General features: G+C 34.5%; 1 protein-coding gene across 9 annotated transcripts in view; it reads left to right on the forward strand.

Annotated features, from left to right (window-relative positions):
• Window positions 1-15,606, forward strand: part of OSBPL8 (oxysterol binding protein like 8) — a 156,179-nt gene that overhangs the window by 113,421 nt on the left and 27,152 nt on the right. For all 9 annotated transcript variants that reach the window (XM_032346942.1, XM_032346944.1, XM_032346946.1 and 6 more), the window contains 7 exons: window positions 3,024-3,101; window positions 4,822-4,923; window positions 7,167-7,370; window positions 9,226-9,310; window positions 11,448-11,619; window positions 14,571-14,808; window positions 15,413-15,597. In XM_032346942.1, coding sequence (XP_032202833.1) covers window positions 3,024-3,101; window positions 4,822-4,923; window positions 7,167-7,370; window positions 9,226-9,310; window positions 11,448-11,619; window positions 14,571-14,808; window positions 15,413-15,597 — 1,064 coding nt within the window. The remainder of the gene's footprint in view (window positions 1-3,023; window positions 3,102-4,821; window positions 4,924-7,166; window positions 7,371-9,225; window positions 9,311-11,447; window positions 11,620-14,570; window positions 14,809-15,412; window positions 15,598-15,606) is intronic.

The raw sequence follows: 15,606 nt of genomic DNA on the forward strand, positions 1-15,606 counted from the left end.
GAGTCTGGCTAAAATTCTGTGTGAATAGTTTTAAAAGGTGAGAAATCATTACAGTGAAATGGCTAAGAGCATGAGAATTAGGTAGACCAGGGTACAAATCCCAGTTCATCTACTTACTGGCTCTGTGACTTTGGGAAGTTATTTCTAATGGTTAGTCTTGGTTTTCTTATTAGCAAAAGGGAGATACTGTTACTATCTCATAGGATTGCTTTAAGGTTTAATGATGTAGTGCAATGAGGTAGTGCACATGAAGTGTTTAGAAAAGTTCTTGGTAAAGAATAAGCACCCATTACTTTCCATTAGTGTTTATTCTTCATTTACTAGTGTCTAAGAAGTACATTATAATACACATTTTCCTATTAAGTTGTGAGAAATAGAAATCATCCTGTTCTGATGGTAGCTATGCTATCTTTAAGGTTCTTGGGGGCAAAGAGAAGACAGAGACCATTTGGGATTGAGCAACTTTATAAATTTGTTTTGGTATCACAATCAGTGCCATTGCCATGAGAGTAAGTAGTATGATGTTTCAAGTTCAGTTCTCAAGGGAGTGACTTCAACAAAAATTTAATTGGGTTGATCCCCACCTTCTGCATTAAGCATAGTTTGCAGTTCCCTTCTATCTAGTGCAGCCAGTTATTGTCATCATCACCATAATAACCCGTATTGTTTTTTAATTAAGTAACATTTTAATTTTTTTTCAGTATTTCCTTATTTGCTCTCTAAAAAATTTTTTTATTAACATATAATGTATTATTAGCCCCAGGGATACAGGTCTGTGAATCGCCAGGTTTACAGTTCACAGCACTCGCCATAGCACATACCTTCCCCAATATCCATAACGCAGCTATCCTCTCCCTACCTCCCCCGAACCCTCAGCTTGTTTTGTGAGATTAAGAGTCTCTTATGGTGGGCGCCTGGGTGGTTCAGTGGGTTAAGCCGCTGCCTTCGGCTCAGGTCATGATCTCAGGGTCCTGGGATGGAGTCCCACATCGGGCTCTCTGCTCAGCAGGGAGCCTGCTTCCTCCTCTCTCTCTCTGCTTGCCTCTCTGCCTACTTGTGCTCTCTCTCTCTGTGTCAAATAAATAAATAAATAAAAATCTTTAAAAAAAAAAAAGTCTCTTATGGTTTGTCTCCCTCCCGATCCCACCTTGTTCCATTTATTCCTTTCCTACCCCCCAGACACCCCACGTTGCCTCTCAACTTCCTTGTATCAGTTTTTGGTTTTGTTTTTAAAGATTTTATTTATTTATTTGTCAGAGAGAGAGAATGAGAAAGCAAGCACAAGCAAGGGGAGCATCAGGCAGAGCAGGCATTGGGAGAAGCAGGCTTCCTGCTGAGCAAGGAGCCTGGTGTAGGGCTCAATTCCATGACCCCGGGATCTGAGCCAAAGGCTGACGCTTAACCAACTGAGCCACCCAGATGCCCCAATAACCCATATTTTGTATCGAGTAACAGAGGTGTTTTTTCAGAGAGGTAAAAAAAAAAAAATGAGTTCAAAATGCTAGTTTAGTTTTTATTTTATTAATTCATCAGCTATTTAGTGAGCCCTTTCTTTTCCCCAGGTGATAGCTAGGTACCATTGGTGAATAAGTGTGGTCCCTGCCTTCATGGCTCTTAAAATTGAGTGAGGGAATTTATACCCAGCATTTTGTTATATATAATCACACCTAGTGCTTTGCAGGTGTAACCATTCAGCATTTGAAAGCCACCATTTGGATCAAGCCCCATGTACTTTTTTGGCCCCAAGAGTCATGCTAAGAACTTTAAATACCCTCTTCTCTGTCTAATAATAGATAAAACAGTAGATAAAAATGAAAATCATAGGACACATGACACTAAACATGTTTAATTTTATTGTCCAAGATTTACAAAAGCAACTTTCACATTTATGCTCTTTTACTCTGGTGAGAGAATGTAGTCTCTTCAAAAGAGTGCTATATTAGGAGACCTACATTCTGGTCCCTGTAACATTATTGTTAGTTTAGAAAATCACCTGCAGAACCTCCCCTTCACAATTTGTAAAATGGAGATAAAATCACTTGTTATGCCTATTCAAGATTGATTTCTTAATCTGAGAGAGGGAGAGAGAGTAATAGTGCACCTATGGGGAGGGGCGGAGAGAGAGGAGTGAACTCCGTTAAGTGCCGACCCCAATGTGAGTCTCGATCATCTCACACCCTGAGGTCATAACCTGAGCCAAAATCAATCAGCTGCTTAATGGATTGAGCCACCCAGGCGCCTCTATTTGTCAAGGTTCTTATGAAGATCAAATAAAATTAAGTATAAGCAAAGTCGGAAAACAAGTTTAAGACAATAATACTTTAGGGACACTGGATAGGCAGGAAGAAGTAGATGCTAGGAATACTGGTTTTTAAACACTACAAATTTACAAATTAGATGGTGTTTAAATACTAATTTCTGATGATATATGAGTACCAGTAGGGCAATGTGTGCTGTAACTTGCTAGAATGTACATGGTTTGGTTTATTTAGAATATTTTAATGGTTAAGAAATTATGTTACTTTGGATACTTTTGTTCTAAGAATAAATAATTGCATATGTGTCTTAGAAATATTCTGGAAAATGAAATGCAAAAATTACAAATGGTCTTATTTAACCTCACATGTAGATTAATTTATTGATTAGGGTTTGTTGGTTTTTTTTTTTTCTTAACTTTTTATTTATTTATTTGTTTGTTTAAGTAATCTCTACATCCAACATGAGGCTTGCAGTCACAGCTCCAAAATCAAGAATTGCATCCTTTTCTGACTGAGCCAACCAGGCATTCCTGATTAGTGTTTATTTTGTGCTTTTGTGGATTTAACATGGATTACTTTTAAACTGAAGCTATCTATCTATATAGAGAAAATTGACATTTGAAAATTTATTTTAGCCTAAATCACAGCAATAAATGGGAAGAATTCACAAACATAGCTTTAACATTAATTTTTATATTCTGTATGTATAAAATAAATGAAGGTTTGATTATGATTTCTCTTTTGTTTATTTCTATGTGATTTCAGTCTGAATCTAAACTTTATAATGGCTCAGAGAAGGATAGTTCTGCTTCAAGCAAGCTCACAAAAAAAGAATCCCTCAAGGTTTGTTTCCAGTTATTTCATAAATAACATTATGCTTTCCATGTGCTTTTGAAAATGGGCTAACAAGATAAATATGTGTCTCCTAAGGAAAGAAAAATAGTATCCAGACAGGCACACGTAAAGAATGTTAATATTTGTATGGCACACTGGAGTCAACAGAGGAGGCTACTTGATGACTGTCCAGTGCTGCCTCGGGCCTCAACTGGCCATGCCTTTGGCTGAGGACTGGATAGCTCTGCACAGTTATACCTAGTTAGGCATATCACTGTGTTGTAGAACGTGTAATGGGAAGCTCTAGTGCTTTTTGAAATTCAAGTTTACTAACTGCAGGGTTATGGGCTGAATTTGACCCACAGGTAGATATATTTTAATCTATACAATGTTCTAAAAATTTGAGGTTACAAATACAAGTTCAGCTTTCCAACCTCTCTTTAAGAAATACGGCCTTGGGCTTGCCTTCCAGTATGGCCACAGATCCTGGATCTTCAGCAATACATGCTTTGTATTTGACTCTGATCCCTGCACGGTCTATTTTACCCCTTTTTTTCTTATATCTGATCCTGGATGCATTTGTGTTTACAATCCCATATTAAATCAACTGTTATTCAGATATGCATATTAATAAAGACTAAAAGTTTGAAGTTTTTTGGCTGTAGAATTATTTAAAATTTTTTAGATGTATATAGTCATTAAGTGCAACTAGGAATGTTTTATAGCTAAAAGAAATTATCACTGATAGTTTATCACCACTCTTCTCCCATCCATATAATAACAAAGTAATAATAAGACTGTATTAGTCCAGTGCAGCCTTCCCAGATTATCTGAAAGGTAATTTATGAAGGTATTTTGATATTTTGAATAAATTAATATCATTTTATGATTTCTTAATTATTTATATCTCGTATCTTCATATTAGGAAAACAAAATTGCCAGTTGAAAACAAATGCAGCATTGTTTGTAATATGAAAAAACTGATAACAGAGTGGATTTCCATCAGTAAGAGAACTTTAAGAAAAATTATAGAAGCAGTTAGTATGATGGTTAAGAGCATGTCCTTTAAAGCCAGTCTGCCTTTGATGAGTCGTGCCTCCATGACTTACTAGCTGTGTGATCCTGGGCAAATTACTGTTTGTGCCGCAGTTTTCTCATCTGTAAAATAAGGATAATAATTGTCTTAGTTTCTGGGGTTATTGTGAAGATTAAATGAGATGGTACTTGTGAAGTGCTTAGAACAGTAACGGGTATGCAGAATGTGTCCAGTAAACATTAGCTCTTACTGTTTTTTTCATACTACGAAGCTTATGTGTCAATTAAATGAATGAGTTAGGCATGGAGATGCTCCAAAAAATATTGAATAGGAGAACTTTAAAAAAAAAAAAAAGTTTAAAAAAACAAAGCCATGAAAGCTGTGTATTTCTTTAGATTATATACATAGAAAAAAACCTGAAAAGATAGTGTTTTCCAGAACTGTTAATAGTGGTCAATTCTGGGTCTTGGAATAGGATAGGGGATAGTAAAGACAGCTAAATGAAATAAAAATTCCTACCAGCTCTTAAAATTCCTACCAGCTCTTAAAAAGTGTTTTTTTTTATCCTAAGAAGCTAGAATTCTAAAACAAGTTTAGAATCTTATATTCTACATGTTATAGACCTAAAAATTTTGGAAAGAAATTGCCCATTTCTAATGAATTTTTAATTTTTCTATTATTTGTGTAAAATAGGTGCAAAAGAAAAATTACCGAGAAGAAAAGAAAAGAGCCACAAAGGAGTTACTCAGTACAATCACAGATCCTTCTGTTATTGTTATGGCTGATTGGTTGAAGGTCAGTTTGCATTGAAGCTTGAATTCAAATTGCTGGATGTTTACCTACTGGAATAGGAAAGCCCAGAGTGCACCTAAAGCCTTCAAGACAAAAACAACTCCTGGGATGATTGTTTATCACTGGCAACCTATTAATTGTATCCCAGAGGTTCTATGTTCCAGTCTTAATGGGGAGAAGGAAACTTAACGTTGTCTGTCTTGAAATAACATAAATATAGATAGCAGTTCTTTTTAAAAGGCTTTTTAGTTTGTGTGATATTATACAGTCTAAAGAAATATTTTGCTGTTCAGACTGTCATTTAGTATTATTGTAGACTTGGTGTATGCATTATTGAGAAGATATGAAATAAAGTTAATGTAAAAGTCATCATTCGGAAAGGATTAATTTTTAGAAAAACATGGATATTGATGTTTCCATACCTTATTTTGGCCTCTGGTTATTTCCACTTACTTTTATTTCCTTTTTTTCCCCCACTATCCTCCTCATTCTTACCTGAAGAATTTTCAGTTGGAATCCTTCAGACTAATGCTGAGTTTAAGAATGATCTTGTTCAGACTCTGACTCCTAGGAAATTTAGTACCTGACCTTAATCTAAAAATCACCCCAGCCCTGAAAGTTTTCCACTCTCCCAAAGAGTTGGTTGAACCTCCAACATAAAATTGTTAGATCTTTTGCAGAAGTTCTCTGATTAAAACGGGAACCTAATGATAGTTTTCTTGTTAGTTCAGGTAGAACTAGGGTTTTCTTCAGTGTTGTGCTGAAAACACATTCTGACTTACTTTGACTCTACTTAGAAGTCTTTAGGCTCCATGTCTCACTTGGATTTTCAGAGCTAAACTTCTTTCTCTTGTCTTCTGACATTGAATTCCTACAGCTAATCCCCTAGAAGTCTCCAACACATCACCTGCCTGACTTAATAAATCATACCTTCATTTTTATATTTGCCATCCATGTTCTATTGTCACATGTCCCAGATCCAGAATGTTATCTTAGGATAACTGTTTTGCTTTTCTTGTCTTTTCATTTCTTTTACATAAGCACATACTTTTCTCAAAGATACTCTCTTTTTTCTTCATTCCTGGCTCAAAACTCCCCCTTACTAATTTTTCTTCTTTACAATTACTGTGGTATCCCTATTTCAGGGTTAGGGAGTCCTATATTTATTTCATAATTCATAACAGTGTGTTGAGAGAGCAGATGTTTTACAGTAAATAAAAATGAAGATAATTACTAGTTTTTATACTAAATATATTAGCATTCTTTTCAGTATTGTGAATTCAGTGACTTGCATAGAAACATTTTAATGGATGACAGAAATAGAAATTGATAGGAGAAACAGTTATAGACCTGTTATTGACATAACATTAAACCCTGGGATGGATGAGGAACATTTTGAGACTAGAGAGAGAGATTCAGGTAACTGTATTTTTAAATTCCCCCAAGAACTTAAATGGCCTACTTTAAGTAATTACTAAGTACAAAGTAATTTAGAGAAGGTAATTTTAGGGGTTGCAAGAGAGTTCTTCCCTCTTCCTACCACTCTGAATATTTAGGGAATAAATGCCTGGTGTTTGTGCTAGCAGTGATTTCAGCACTGTTGATATAGTGTGTGTGTTGGGTGGGAGGGATCTTAAAAGGTGGAATAATCTTGGGATGCCTGGGTGGCTCAGTCAGTTAAGTGGCTGCCTTGGACTCAGGTCATGATCCCATAGTCCTGGGGTCAAGTCCCACCTCGGGCTCCCTGCTAAGCTGGGAGCCTGCTTCACGCTCTGCTTGCTGCTCCCCCTGCTTGTTTGCACAGGTGCACACACTCTCCTTCTCTCTCTCTCTAACAAATAAATAAAAATCTTTTTTAAAAAGGTGGAATTTTCTTATACTCTCACAGATAAAATTACAATAGCTGCTAATAAGAAGAGAATCTCGGTACTAGGAAAGTGTGTTTTAATGGTTCCTAAGCTGGCCCGGAGGGTTAGGAAAACCATTCTACTTGGCATTATTTTAAAACTCTTAACTAGTCTCTGGCTAGGCTTTTAGTTACTCAGAGGCAGGAGCCATGCTATTTTTACCTTTGTGTGCAGGTAGTAGCTTACCATCTAGTAGCTTTAAAAAAATCTACTGAGTCTAAAGTGTATGTTTTGTGGAAATTTTAGATTAAAACATCCTATTTGCTATTACTGGGTTTTTATATTGCAGAGCAAAAAGAAAAAGAGCTTTATTTCCTAAATAAACTTACCTTTCTGTAGATTCGTGGTACTCTAAAGAGCTGGACCAAGTTGTGGTGTGTTTTGAAACCTGGTGTGCTACTGATTTATAAAACCCAGAAAAATGGTCAGTGGGTAGGAACAGTCCTTCTGAATGCCTGTGAAATCATTGAACGTCCATCAAAAAAGGATGGCTTTTGTTTCAAACTTTTTCATCCTTTGGAGCAGTCTATTTGGGCAGTGAAGGTAAGTAAGCGTTTGTTACCTACGTGAAAGGTAAAGATGATAACCTGTGAGTTTCAAAATGGAGATAAATCAATCTGACCTCTGCCAGGACATCTAAATTTGCTTGTTTTTAAATGCATTATTCCTCTTTTTATCTCTACCCACGATGAACTGCGTACACCAAAAGGCTTTGTTTTCCTTTAAGATCTAACTTAAAAATGCACTACATGCTAATAAAATAAATGGATTTAGTTTAAATTTTGACAAAGCAACCGTTTCAGTTTCTAAAAAGGTCAGTTTTACATAAATAAAGGGTTTGGGGGAAGCCACCTAATTGAGACTTAGGGTTAAACAAAAGTAACTTCAGCTTTTAAATATTTCTTGGTTTTGCTTAATTAGGCAATATATATATACACCTATAAAATATCTGGACTTTTGAACTTTATTTCAGTAGCCTATAGTCATAGCAGGACTAAATTTAGGATTAGAGAGTTAGTTCCATTCCGGGATTAGGCATTTCCCACAGGGAAAGAATTTAACCCAAAGAACATCTGTTAATTATGTATCATGTCATTCTCAAGTGAAAAAAAAATTAACTTTCAAAACCTTTTATGCACAGTATTTATTCTTCACTACTACTCTTAGGGATTGTAAGAGTTATAATGAATTTTTAAATTATTAAAAAATATTTTTAATGTCAAATTTATTGAATTCTCACTATTGTTGGGAGGGAGGGAAATTTGTCCATGAGGTGATCATCAGAACTTTTCCACAAGCAAAATATGCTTAGGACATGATTTAAACAGCTTTAAAGTCAGTATCCTATGATAAGGTAAAAGTAATATTTATCAGTTCTTACTTTGTATAAGGAACTCTTGAGCACTTTTGTGGACTCTTAAAAATTCTCATACCTAAGCATGTTGTAATTTTCTCTGTTACCCATGTAAAGAGATTGAGGCCTAAATAGGTTACTTAAGTAATTTTTCTAGCATGGAACCAAGCTCAAAACCCAAGCAGTGTGACTGGATCCTACTCTCTGCTGGTTCTAGGAGCTGGCCTATAAAATATAAAGCTATTTGAAAATAACCAAGTGGTATGACAGGACTTATTAAAATTATATTGACTTTTTATTTTTTTGTTTTTTTTCATTTTGAATCTATATCTTCTTTATGTTTATGCTTCTCAAATTAATTTTATTCTTTTATCTTACAGCTTAAAATTATGGTTTGTCTGTCAAAATTATACTATTCTATCCTCAGATTTTCTTTCCAGGGAAGAACTGAGTTCACCTGAGGTTAGCCTTAGTGATACTAATTACTATAGAGTTCTTGGTGCTGTATACTCCTATAACAAATAACACTGGCCAAAAAACAGCAATAACAAAATTCATTTCTTTCTGGAAAAATAAAATTAGCTTTTTTCATTGTTATTTTATAACAATTTTATAAGTCGTTGTGAAATGGAGATTTTTTTCCCTAGATCTAGTCAAAATTCTTTTTTTTTCTTATAAATTATATTTCCAGCTTTTTTTTTAGGTCTCTAGAAATTTAATATTATTTATCTTAGTAGTATCTGTGGGATGGAAATTTCTCTTTTAAATTGAAGTTTGGTCTAGTATAATAAATTGCAGGTTTCTCTTTACTACATGAATAAGTTAACTATAAGTTATTCAGTTTTCTGGTAAGGAGGAATATTTGTTGAAAGAGGAGAACTTTTCTTAATACTTACCATCTGCTTTCTTAAGCATGGGATTAAGCTTGTTTGCTTTTAGGTTATAACCCATACCTATCTTAGATTGTTACAGGTAATAATGGATAATTTCAAGTTGAGATTTCATAATACCTACTGTATACTGTTTATTTTATTTTGTTTTAAGGGTCCAAAAGGCGAAGCAGTTGGATCTATAACTCAGCCCTTACCTAGCAGTTACCTGATCATCCGAGCTACTTCAGAGTCAGATGGTAAATACAGATTTTGATGGATTTGATTTGGGTCCTGATTTTTAAGGGTTTATTTTATATGCCACTGTGTATTTTCCTTTGGGGTTAATCGCTTTAGTATGGTATTTCAGCAGAGGTATTATAGTCATAAATTGCTTATGATACTAAAATACCATTAACCTTGTAGGCAAACAGAGAAATCTGATAGGAAGGAAGCATTGTAAAATCAAGTGACAAATGGGCAACCTGAAGTTATCTTCTTCATCCTCCATTGATGTATTAACACCTTTTGACTTTGTTAGTGTTCTTCGTGGTAACTCATTAAGTTTTATAATTTTAGAGGTATATTAAATATACTATTTGTATTTTATTATAAAAATTAGTATTTATGGGGTGCCTGCGTAGCTCAGTTGGTTGAGCGTCCAACTGTTCTAGCTTGACTGGGAGATTGAATCTTTAAAAAAAAAAAAAAAAATTAACATTCATGTGTACCTGGGTGGCTCAGTCGGATAAGTGTCTGCCTTCGGCTTAGATCATGATCTCAGGGTCCTGGGATCAAACCCCATGTTGGGCTCCCTGCTCAGCAAGGAGTCTGTTTCTCCCTCTCCCCCAGCCTGCCAGTCCCCTTGCTTGTACTCTCTCTGTGTCAAATAAATAAATAAAATTTTTTAAATTAACATTATAACACATATACACTGTTTTGAGTTTTTTTATGTAAGAGATTCAAGTACAAACTTTGTTCTGTGCCTAGTAACTTAATACTTAATTCTTAAGACAATATGGAGAGAATAAAACTTACGTTATAGCAAAGCTAACTTTAAACCTTAATAATTGATAATGGATTTCTTCCTCACTTTAATGTTTCATAATTTAGCTTAGCCTAGAAAATCTTGTAAGTTTTCAAAGTTTACTTTACCTGATGATGATTTTTAAAATTAAAATACCATAGGCACAAGCTTACATTAGGAAAAGTGTTTTACGTGACTGATATTTCCAGCACATATTAAAACATATATATACATTTTTAATAGCAAATAACAGGTTTTTTGTTTTGCTAATACAGTTCTAAATTTTAATTTTAGGGGCACCTGGGTGGCTTAGCGGGTTAAAGCCTCTGCCTTCGGCTCAGGTCATGATCCCAGAGTTCTGGGATCGAGCCCCACATCGGGCTCTCTGCTCGGCAGGGAGCCTGCTTCCCTTCCTCTCTCTGCCTACTTGTGATCTCTCTCTCTCTCTATCAAATAAATAAATAAAATATTTTTTAAAATAAATAAATAAATTTTAATTTTAAGAATTAGGTTATTAGTGTTTCTACTAATATGGCAGTTCATGACAGTAGTGTATAGGCATTTCCATGACTCAGAAATTTTCATACATGTAAGTAGAATGGATGGTAAACCTGGGGATAGACCTTTTATCAACAACAAAACATCATTTTGGTAAGTTTGTTTATTAGAAACCTAATGTCTTCAGTATATTTTATGTGCCGCCTTTGGTAGTTGCAAATTATACTACCTGTTACTGTAAAAAAAAAAAAAAAAAAAGATTTTAAAAATAAAGTACATTTACTTTAGATTAGGTGTACTTTTTTTTTTTTAAGATTTTATTTATTTATTTGATAGAGATCACAAGTGGGCAGAGAGGCAGGCAGAGAGAGATAGAAGGAAGCAGGCTCCCTGCTGAGCAGAGAGCCCGATGTGGGACTTGATCCCAGGACTCTGGGATCATGACCTGAGCCAAAGGCAGAGGCTTTAACCCACTGAGCCACCCAGGCGCCCCAAGATTAGGTGTACTTTCTGATGCATCCTATATGCTGTTCATTTACCAGTGGTTACTAGATGCTTTGTCTGTAAAAAGCACTTGTTAACATTGGGAAGGATATATGCTATGGTAAGTGCTGTGAATTGTCTAAGACTGATGATTCACAGACCTGTACCCCTGAAACAAATAATACATTATATGTTAAAAAAAAAACTTACTAAAATGAAAAATTGCATTAAAATAATCCTTGCAAGATTTTATATTCAAATTAACTTTGCCAGTTCACGTTTCTCAAAGAAATAATAGTATTCTTAAAGGTTAACAGTGTTAAATTAAGATGGCTACTGGTTTTTATAGTTTCTTGATCTACACTGCATATGAATCTGTGTTCTTCTAGGAAGGTGCTGGATGGATGCTTTGGAGTTGGCTTTGAAATGTTCTAGTCTTCTTAAACGTACAATGATCAGGGAAGGAAAGGAACATGACCTGAGCATTTCATCAGAGAGCACACATGTGACTTTGTATGGCTTATTACGTGCTAACAATCTCCACAGTGGTGACAACTTTCAGTGAGTAGCTTCTGTCACTAATTTTTATGAGGGACTATGTTGTTCACTAGGTTAGTTGGTTGGCCTAGAATTTTTATAGTGTATCTGAAATTGAACTTGTCTGTTTTCTTCCCATTATATGGCTTCAGGGCTGGTTTGAAATCTTTTTAATTGCTGTTATAAGGTACAGAAGGTTATTTCCTTGATTTCAGCTAATGTGAATTAATTAATTCAGCTAATTAATTAATTAATTAATTCACATTAATTTCTTTCCCAAATATATACCATGTCTTTGTACATGGTGTTCCCTCCATTAACAATGTTTCTAAGTCCTCCTTGCTCTTTTTTCCTGTAATAATTCTTTTCTTCAAGACCAATCTCAAATATTACATCAAATGCAAAGCCTTTATTGCTTCATGACAGTAAGGTATAATCTGTTCTTCTATAGCTATTTTGTAACACTTTAATTTTTTTGATAATGACACTTATTCTATCTGGTTTTTGTGGAATTCTCCTATTTTAAGTGTTTTCAAGTTAGAACTGTATCCTTTTTTTGTTTTATCCTCTGAGATAGTCATTGTAGTTAATACTAAAAAAAATATTTCCCTGTGGAACCTAACAAATACTTACTTTGATGTTCACACAGCTTGTTGCTTTGTAGGAAAAAAATTAGATTTCCCTTCTCCTCCCTTGTCCCCGTACTCAACTTCTGTTCTGAAACTACTTATTCTCATCAGCACTGAGGTGACTTTCCTCAAAGTTAGGAATGAATGAATGAATGTTGGGGCTTCTTCCCAAGATTTTTCCCTCAAAGCTCTTCAGCTATAAATAGTCCATTGTTGTTGTTTTTTTTTTTTGAATCCCAGGTGATTTTTAAGTGCTATTATTTTGGAATCTTAAAACATCATCTTCTTCACATATTTATTCATTGAAATTTTTTGAGCCTCTTTTCTGTATAAGACATTATACATACTTTTTATATTATTCATTGCATTATAAATAGGGAGATCAGATATGACCTAAATTTGAATCCAGTATAATACTTTTTACTAGTTGTGTGATCCTGAAGAGAGTTTTTGTTTGTTTTGATTTGTTTGAAACCTAAAAATTGCCAAGCAACTGAATGATATAAATAACCAAAGGGGAGGGATGCTTTAGGGTGTTACAGGATCAGGAGAATTTAGAGGATAGGAAGCTAACATTCAGCTAGGGAATCAGGAAACAGATTTTTACAAAGGTAGAGTCAACATAGCTATTTGTTCATTTGGCTGTATGGCAGAACATGAGCTAAGAGCTGATGATGCAGAGAAGGGGGGAATGGAGGCCTCCCTGAGATGTATAGTCTGCTTGGATGTAGGGGACAGGGAGTGGGTGAAGTTAAATATCACAAGTTTTAAGCCTGAATGACTGGTAAGATGATGGTAAAATTTTTAAAAAGACTGTGTTGGGAGATGATAATGTGTTAAATATTGGACATTGTGAGGACGCATTGATCCCAGGATATATAGATGATATCAGCCAAGCATTTAAAAACATGGGCCTGAAGCTTATTTATGCATGCATGGGTTTGAAAATCAAATAGAAATGATGGTGAAGGCTTGAAATTGGCAAGCTTGCGAAGGAGAGAAAGGATAGAAAAAATAAAAGGGCCAAGAAAGAATAAAATATCTTAAGGATGGAATGAACTAAGAGGGATCAGAGAGCTCAAAGAGTCAAACCAAGTTACATGCAACCCAAGCACTAAGACCACTTCAAGGAAAATAATCATCAAAAATCACAGAGAAGTCACAGAAGATGAAGATAAGACAAGGCCATTGGATTTGTCAACTAAGCCATTGTTAGTGACCTTTAAGGGAACAGATTCAGTGGATTCAGGGGAGTGAAATCCAGACCATGAAAAGTCAAGGAGAGAGTAGGTGGTAAGAAAGTAGGGACAGAATTTGAGACTACATTTTTTAAATACATGATTATAAAGGGAACAAAAGAAAATTAGTACTATAAAAATGAATTTCTATTAGAAATTCTTTGGTTAGGGTAGCCAGGGTGGCTTGTTCTATTAAGCATGCAACTCTTGTGGGACCAGCCCTACACCTGGCTCTGTGCTTAGAACAGAGTCTGCTTGAGATTCTCTTTTTCTCTCCTTCTGCCCCTGCCCCCACTCTCTCTCTCTAATAAATAAATAAATAAAATCTTTTTTTTTTTTTTTTTAAGTATCTTTTGTTAAAACCCAAACAAATGAATATTTGGGGGGAAAATTTTTACATTTTTTTTTATTCTGGAAGTGAGGGGTTTTTAAAAAAATTCCTTTCTGAACAAATTATTAATCGTAATCACTGTAAGTAAGAATAGGATTGGGTATAGCAACTTAATCAGTTTTAGTATAGGTTTATTTCTATAAACTAAAATTTCCATTAGCCGTTCTTCCTGAACTTTCTTTTTCAAGATTAAGCCTATGAGTCAAGTATTAAAGAGAGAGGGTTACTTTTATATTTTCATTTACTTTGAGTGACTTTGGAGAGACCTTTATAGAGGGAAAGTCATAATTCATTTGAGCTCACTTGAGAATCTGATGACGTTGACTTGAAGTTTTTCTTTAGACCAGAAATGATAGTGAAGTTGATTCAAGTGAGGATGTTTATAAAACTAAGAAAAAAATATAACAAGGGAAAGTCTAAAATTTTGCTTTTTGAAGCTTTTAGCCCTAAGTGTTAAAGAGACAGAGAACTCAGAGTATTCTCTTTTAATATTTCCCAGGTTTTTATTTAATTTTTCTATGCCTTTATTTACTAATCTGTAAGGTAAGAATAATAATAATACTTATAGGCTTATTTTTGAGGGTTAACTGAGTAAAGTTGTGTAAACCACATAACAGTGCCTGACACTTAAAGTCTTAATAAATGTTTCATATCATCTGATTTATAAATTATATATTCTTAATCTCCTTTATTCTTCCTCCTAATCCTTCCCTCAAGGTTAAATGATAGTGAAATTGAACGGCAACATTTTAAGGACCAAGATATGTACTCTGATAAATCCGATAAAGAAAATGATCAAGAGCATGATGAGTCTGATAATGAGGTGATGGGAAAAAGTGAAGAAAGTGACACAGATACATCAGAAAGGCAAGATGACTCTTATATCGAACCTGAGCCCATTGAGCCTTTAAAGGAGACCACCTACACTGAACAGAGCCATGAAGAACTCGGAGAGGTAAAAATCTGATTTTCAGAGATTTTGTTTTTCTAATTCTTGGGAACTTCCAAGTGAGATTGAAGACATTTCTTTGACCTAGTGCTTACTTTTTGAAAGAAAATATTTGTATGATACCTATTTTATTTTTAAAATTGCATACATATGAAATATATCAGAATTTATAAACAGTTAAATACATATATATACTCTTACAAGTACCGATATATTCTATTAAATATAAAGTTTACATTTTCTTCAGTTTGTTTTTGAAATAGGATAGTACTGCTTGATGTCATTGCCAGGTACAATGTAAATTTCAAAGATACGTGAGCTTACAACTTTCTTGTTATTGCTAGTGCATAGAAGTAAGTACAGTATAAAATAATAGCATGTAATGAATTCTTTGTGTATATCCTTCCCTGTGATGTCTATTAACAACTACTATTTTTACTTAAATTTTATAGCTATAGACTTACTACCTTATGAGTTATTTCCACTCATGTTAAGAATACTTGAAATAGTTCTATAGCATATTCAGATTTCAACATCAAATGTCATATCTACATATCTAAAATGCCTGAAATAAATATAATATTTCAGTATTTTTTGTTAATTGCTAAAGGCAGGTGAGGCTTCTCAAACAGAAACTGTGTCTGAAGAAAACAAAAGCCTTATCTGGACCCTGCTGAAACAAGTCCGTCCTGGCATGGACCTGTCCAGGGTGGTTCTGCCTACATTTATTTTGGAACCTCGTTCTTTCCTGGATAAACTTTCAGATTACTACTATCATGCAGATTTCCTGTCTGAGTAAGTAGA

The sequence above is a fragment of the Mustela erminea genome, chromosome 6 (assembly GCF_009829155.1).
Source record: "Mustela erminea isolate mMusErm1 chromosome 6, mMusErm1.Pri, whole genome shotgun sequence".
NCBI classification, from domain to species: Eukaryota; Metazoa; Chordata; class Mammalia; order Carnivora; family Mustelidae; genus Mustela; species Mustela erminea.